Raw genomic sequence first — 5897 nt, 5'->3', positions numbered from 1 at the left:
ACAGGCAGCGAACCTTCATCGAAATCGCTGTATGGTGCATCCTTTGACTTGAGAATTGGAGTGGCCAGTGGGCAGTGTAAAAATCAAAAAGGGACAAAGTTTGTCAGTGTAATAAGGCGCTACAGTTACTTCACAACGCTCTAGTTTCAAAATAGACCTTTTTAGGCTAATTTCAATGGAAGTTTTATGAGTTTCATATATGCATTAAATAACATGGTACATCAACAATTTTGCTGATTTGATGCGTCATTACGAGGAGAGATGAGGAAGAGTTTTATGAGACGAGAGAGAAATTCCGTCACTTCTTAAAAAGAAAGATTTGCCGCCATGAAATCCAATCGATACAGTTTTTAAGTTTTCAATTTTAGTATCTGTGTGCTGGCCTTAGGAACTTCACTCGTGTTTGCCGAGTGGAGATGTAGCTGTCGACTCGGCAATGCGCCAGTACTAGTGCCTGACAACCATCCGGAGGCCATGGGCCCATGCTCCATGCTACACAGCGTGAGTGCGTGACGAAATCATTGGAGATAAGGCCGTTGCATGGGCCTACGTGGGCTGAGCATGAGAGGCGGCGTCAGAGTTTTGTTTCGACGCCAACGGCCAACGGGCCACACGGCCTCCATGCCGCATGAGTGGCGACTGGCGGCGAGGCCGTGTGTCTGGCTCTGCACTGGAACCACGCTCCACTTGTCTGGGCCACGTGCGGCGGCACGCACAGCACCCGCCGGCGCGCTGTTATATAGCTGGCGGCGGCGCGGGCGTAGGCCGGCGAGGAGGAGATGGAGATCGAGGAGGCCATGGACGGCGGCGGCGCGAGGAAGACGGTGTGCGTGACGGGCGCCGGTGGCTTCATCGCCTCGTGGCTCGTGCAGCTTCTGCTCTCCAGGGGCGACTACCTCGTGCATGGCACTGTTCGCGACCCGAGTAAGCTCCTGATGAACTGATCCGATCTGTGATCTGATCTGATCTGATCCCCTCACGATCGATTCAGAGAGCGGAGCGTGTTCCGCCTATCATCCGTCGATCCGCTGCAGTAAATCGATCGGGCCAAACAATTAGCGATGTTGCCTGCCGCAGGTGATCCCAAGAACGCGCACCTGATGGCGCTGGACGGCGCCGGGGAGCGGCTGCGGCTGTTCAAGGCCGACCTGCTGGACTACGCCGGCGTGGCGGCCGCCGTCGCCGGCTGCGAGGGCGTCTTCCACGTCGCCAGCCCCGTCCCGGCCGTCAACCCGACGAGCCCCGATGTATATTGCAAGAGCTTGCAGTTCGAATGCGATTGCAGATTCGCCGGCCGCCTCTGACCCATGCGCGTGCAGGCGGAGATCCTGGCGCCGGCGGTGACCGGCACGCGGAACGTGCTCAGGGCCAGCCACGCGGCCGGCGCCCGCCGCGTCGTGGTGGTGTCGTCGGTCGGCGCGGTGATCGTGAACCCCAGGATCCCCGATGGCGCCGTCGTCGACGAGGACTGCTGGTCCGACGAGGACCACTGCAGAGCCACCGAGGTGCGGGGTCGTCAAACCCTTAATTGGCATTTGATCCAAAATCCTGTGCTTGATCTGCAGCCGTAAAAATCGCTGCTTTCCTGGGCACACGTACGCGCGTTCAGGGAAACTGCAGGAACGTCTCAATCTTGACTCGCTTCTGACTCTGCGATCTCGGCCTTATTTAGTTGCGTCCAAAATTTCAAAACTTATAAGATTCTCCATCACATCGAATTTTTTAACGCATGCATGAAGTATTAAATGTAGCTAAACAAAATAACTAATTACACAGTTTGTTTGTAATTTACGAGACGAATCTTTTGAGCCTAGTTAACTCATGATCGGATAATAATTACCAAATACAAACGAAAGTACTATAGTATCAAAATTCCAAAAGTTTTTGCAACTAAACAAGGGCCTCCTCGCCGTTTTTGTCAGAATTGGTACTGCCTCTCCAAGACGCTGGCCGAGCGCGAGGCGCTGGCGTACGGCGAGGAGGTCGAGACGACGACGGACGTGGTCACCGTCTGCCCGCCGTGGGTGCTGGGGCCGCTGCTGCAGCCCACGGTGAACACCACCAGCATGCGCCTCGTCAGTTACCTGACAGGTAGCTCGATCGATCGACTATACCTACCTACTAGCTGAACATGATCAGAGGTGAGTACGTACGTTACGTGTGCAGGCGAAAACACCGACGAGAAGATGAGGAACATGGTGGACGTGCGCGACGTCGTGGAGGCGCTCGTCCTGGCGCTGGAGACCCCGGCGGCGTCCGGCCGGCGGCTCATCTGCAGCGCGCACGCGATGAGGGTGTCCGAAATGGTCGGCCTCGTCCGGAGCCTGCACCCGGACCTGAGGCAGCTGGACTACCCCAGGGAGTGAGAACCTACCTGGACTACGTACCTCATGGATCGATCACAAGATCACAGCGTGAATTGCACGTCAAGTTAGTTGTAAGAACACTTGATCGGTCGCTCACTCGCTGTCTGGCGATCGACGATGGCATTGCAGGTTTGTTGAGGTGGAAGACGAGAAGGGGGTCAGCTCCAAGAGGCTGCAGGCGCTGGGGTGGAAGTTCAGGACGGCGGAGGAGACTCTCAGGGACACCATTGACTCGTACAAGGCTGCTGGAATCCTCAACTGATGACTGATGGATGAGTCATGGAGATTGGACTCTCAAACGAAATGAAGGGGAAATTGGTGATGATGCAATAATACAGCTAGCCGCCGGAATCGGAAGTGCCTTTTTTTTAGGAACAAAAGAAAACACAAAATCTCGCATGCATAAACCTGCAGCATTATGCAATGAAAATCATATCTTGAATAAACGCTTGACACCACAAAGAAGAAACTGATTACTAGTACCGCTTGTTCCTCCGCTACAGAGGTAGGATCAAGTGGGAAGGATGGTTTTACCTCAAAAAAAAAAAGTGGGAAGGATGGTTACGTCGACCAAATACGTATAATTTCGTTCCCTTGGTAACCGAACACACGAACTGTGTGTTGGCTGATGCTGGAGGTTCCTTTTTTTTTTAAAAAAAAAGGAAGCTGGAGAGTGGAGATTCAACGGAGAGGGTCAGGAAGAGCAAGACAAGGTGAGTGGCGGACTGGGTGGTCCACTTCCTTCGCCTGGCCCATGTGCTGGCGGGCTGATGGTCTCTGGGCCGTTTGAAGGAAGTCTTTTTGCAGCCAACCGAGCCACATGGGTTCTGTTATTGATATGTTAATGAAAATTATAACTTCGAAGCATAAAGTCAAGATGGCCGAGTTGGTCTAAGGCGCCAGTTTCAGGTACTGGTCCGAAAGGGCATGGGTTCGAATCCCATTCTTGACAATTGGTTTCTCTTTTCTCTCTCTATGTTTTTTTTTGTCTATGATGTCCTGTACAAGTGCCTGAAAATTGAATCAAGTTTTCTGATGAGGCTCTATTTCACCATGTTACTCCTTGTTCATGCGTGTATGTTTGCACAAATGCATGGTAAATTAATGTTCATCCGACTTTTTGCCGCAAATTCGCATTGACTGCTTAGTGAGATGTTAGGAAAATGGGAAACAAAAACAAGTTGCGATTGTGTTCGCTTTGCTGTGGATGATGGCTGATGCTGACTTGTTATGAGAGAACTGTACTGCTGACTGGCTGGTAGCTGGAAGCTGGTGGTGATTTAGTATGAGAGAACAGTAAGCGAACGCAGCGAATATATTTCTAGAACTGATGGAACTTATAGCATCTTTTATTGCGTGAATAGCAGCTGATTGGTATTGTTATGTATGTGGTATGGGTAGAGATGCATTTGACACTTGCATTGTGGTATGGCACGACAGAGGAGGGGGAGTTTCATGCATGGGACGAGAGAGAAGGATCATCACCATAATACTCCACCATTATTAAGATCACAATCTTGGTTTAAATTTGTCTGATAGTAATGAATATTGGACCTATATAATGTTGATTACTCCATACATTGATTGTTTGTTTGGTATCGTGCTAATGAGTCCCACTTGACAAGCACCTCCAAACAAAATGATCACTATTAGCGCAACCCTCGAGCAAGAGGAGGAGAAAAAACTGCTCGACGAAGGGGAAAAGATTGAAACGTTTTTGTGTAATTAAGGATAGTGAAGGGTAGCTTTTTCTGAACTCCACGTCTAGGTTGGCTTCGTAGAGTGATGGAGTTGCAAATGAGATGCTACACGAAAATGAGTTGTGGCTCCACCAACTCCATGGAGTTGGCCTGCTTCAAAATTTTATGGAGCTGGCCTCTTTGGCTGGCTCATTCAGCCCTAGACTAGAGTTTGGAGTTTTTTCTCCTTTTTTTTTCAGGGGACTAGAGTTTTTTAAAAAAAATTGAGGGGACTAGAGTCGAAAGTTGGAGCTATACCAAACATGACCTGTGCCTTCAAAATTTTCCCAACGCGTGTAACAAATACCACGCCGTCAGCACCTCCCTCCCGTGGAGTATTTAGGGGGCGATTAGTTCCCAAAAATTTTCACCTCGAAATTTGTGCTTTTTTTTTTGACACATGCATGGAGCATTAAATGTAATTAAACAACAAAACTAATTGCACAGTTTGGATGTACACGACGAGACGAATCTTTTGAGCCTAATTAGTGCATGATTAGCCATAAGTGCTACAGTAACCCACATGTGCTAATGATGCGTCAAAGGCCTCAAAAGATTCGTCTCGCAGTTTCCAGGTGAGTTCTGAAATTAGTTTTTTAATTAGTGTCCGAAAAGCCCTCCCGACATCTGGTCAAACTATTAATGTGACACTTAAAAAATTTTGATTTGGAAACTAAACGGCCAGGCCCAAACCGTTCAAAAAGGTAAAATATCAGCGATAAGCCAGCGTCGATCTGAGGTTCCCCTCTGACTCTGATGATCCGATCATCCGCGGCCTTATGCGCGCTAGAGGAGAATTTTTCCCGCATGAAGGATTGAATGAAGTCTATTTGCGAAACTTTTTTAGGACGAGTGTAACTTTTCGCGACGAATCTAATGACGGTAATTAATCAATAATTAGCTACAGTTCTGCTATAGTGCCATCCTCTAATCGCGCGGTCAAAGGCCTCATTAGATTCTTCAGGGTCACTGGCGCGGGGTTCTGGAGTTGATTTTGTAAACTGACTTTGTTTGACAACATAATAATCGGTGAAAGTGTCACTATTCTACTAAAACCAAACTGGCCCATCTATCAGACGTGACTGCGTCTTCCATCGTCCGAATTGTCGAAAGCAGAGAGCGCACGGCGCGATGTGGCGCGACAGCCAGGCCCCACAGCCGGGCCCCACAGCGCTGTCCGTCCACGCGCCTCGCTTACCCATTTCTCCTCTCCCGTCCCTTCCACCGGCCGGTCCCGCCTTCCAGATCCCGGCGGCTCTGCTCTGAAGCACCTGAAGCAACAATTTTTTTTGTTGAAGGAAGCTGAAGCAACATTTTGGCGATCCCTCTCTCACCAAGCTAGAATGTTGCATGATTCTTGTGAAATAACATTCCGGCGGCCAAATGCCCTAGCCCACCCACACGACTTCTTGGAAAACGAGAGCTTAGGCAACTTCTCACCTACTAGTTTGAAACATGAATTAAAGCAAATTTTACAGAATAACTACTATGTTCCAAACTAGAGCAAAATTTATTGAAAAAAACTGTGTGACCAGACGTCTCAAACCGGCCCTAAGATTTGTAGAGATGGGAGGAGGACGATGCTTGCCTGCTTGGCGAAAGAACGAATAGTGATTGAAGCATAAAGGAGGCGAGCTTGAGCAAAGAAGAAGCTTCAAGCTTTTCCGTGGATATATAGATACTGTGGCTGCGGATAAGCATGGAGATGCAACGCAGTAGCATAGCACTGCCCGCTTTTATGGCAAGTAGGGAGTAGGACGATGCCGATAGAAAGTGAGCTCCCTAGCTCCCT

At 49.4% G+C, this 5897-nt stretch overlaps 1 protein-coding gene and 1 non-coding gene across 2 annotated transcripts; both read left to right on the top strand.

Annotated features, from left to right (window-relative positions):
- The first annotated feature begins 797 nt into the window (after positions 1 to 797).
- LOC120671121 (cinnamoyl-CoA reductase 1-like) lies at positions 798 to 2679 on the top strand. Its single transcript, XM_039951364.1, has 6 exons — positions 798 to 924; positions 1078 to 1247; positions 1320 to 1505; positions 1923 to 2091; positions 2167 to 2362; positions 2496 to 2679. The coding sequence occupies exons 1-6, from the start codon at positions 798 to 800 to the stop codon at positions 2626 to 2628; spliced, it is 981 nt and encodes a 326-aa protein (XP_039807298.1). The 3' UTR covers positions 2629 to 2679.
- Positions 2680 to 3237: 558 nt separating this feature from the next.
- TRNAL-CAG lies at positions 3238 to 3318 on the top strand. Its single transcript has one exon. It is a non-coding gene; the product is annotated as a tRNA-Leu (tRNA).
- Positions 3319 to 5897: the final 2579 nt, after the last annotated feature.

Source organism: Panicum virgatum, chromosome 4N, assembly GCF_016808335.1.
Source record: "Panicum virgatum strain AP13 chromosome 4N, P.virgatum_v5, whole genome shotgun sequence".
In the NCBI taxonomy this organism is placed as follows: domain Eukaryota; kingdom Viridiplantae; phylum Streptophyta; class Magnoliopsida; order Poales; family Poaceae; genus Panicum; species Panicum virgatum.
Note: the sequence above shows the minus strand (reverse complement) of the source record. Positions and strands in the feature narration are given on the sequence as shown.

What these genes read in the sequence shown, in the direction of transcription:
- LOC120671121 (XM_039951364.1), top strand. Translation starts at nt 798, where the DNA reads ATGGACGGCGGCGGCGCGAGGAAGACGGTGTGCGTGACGGGCGCCGGT. An exon ending in TGGCACTGTTCGCGACCCGA is followed by an intron (nt 925 to 1,077) that starts GTAAGCTCCTGA and finishes TGCCTGCCGCAG; the next exon opens with GTGATCCCAAGAACGCGCAC. An exon ending in CCTCGTCAGTTACCTGACAG is followed by an intron (nt 2,092 to 2,166) that starts GTAGCTCGATCG and finishes TTACGTGTGCAG; the next exon opens with GCGAAAACACCGACGAGAAG.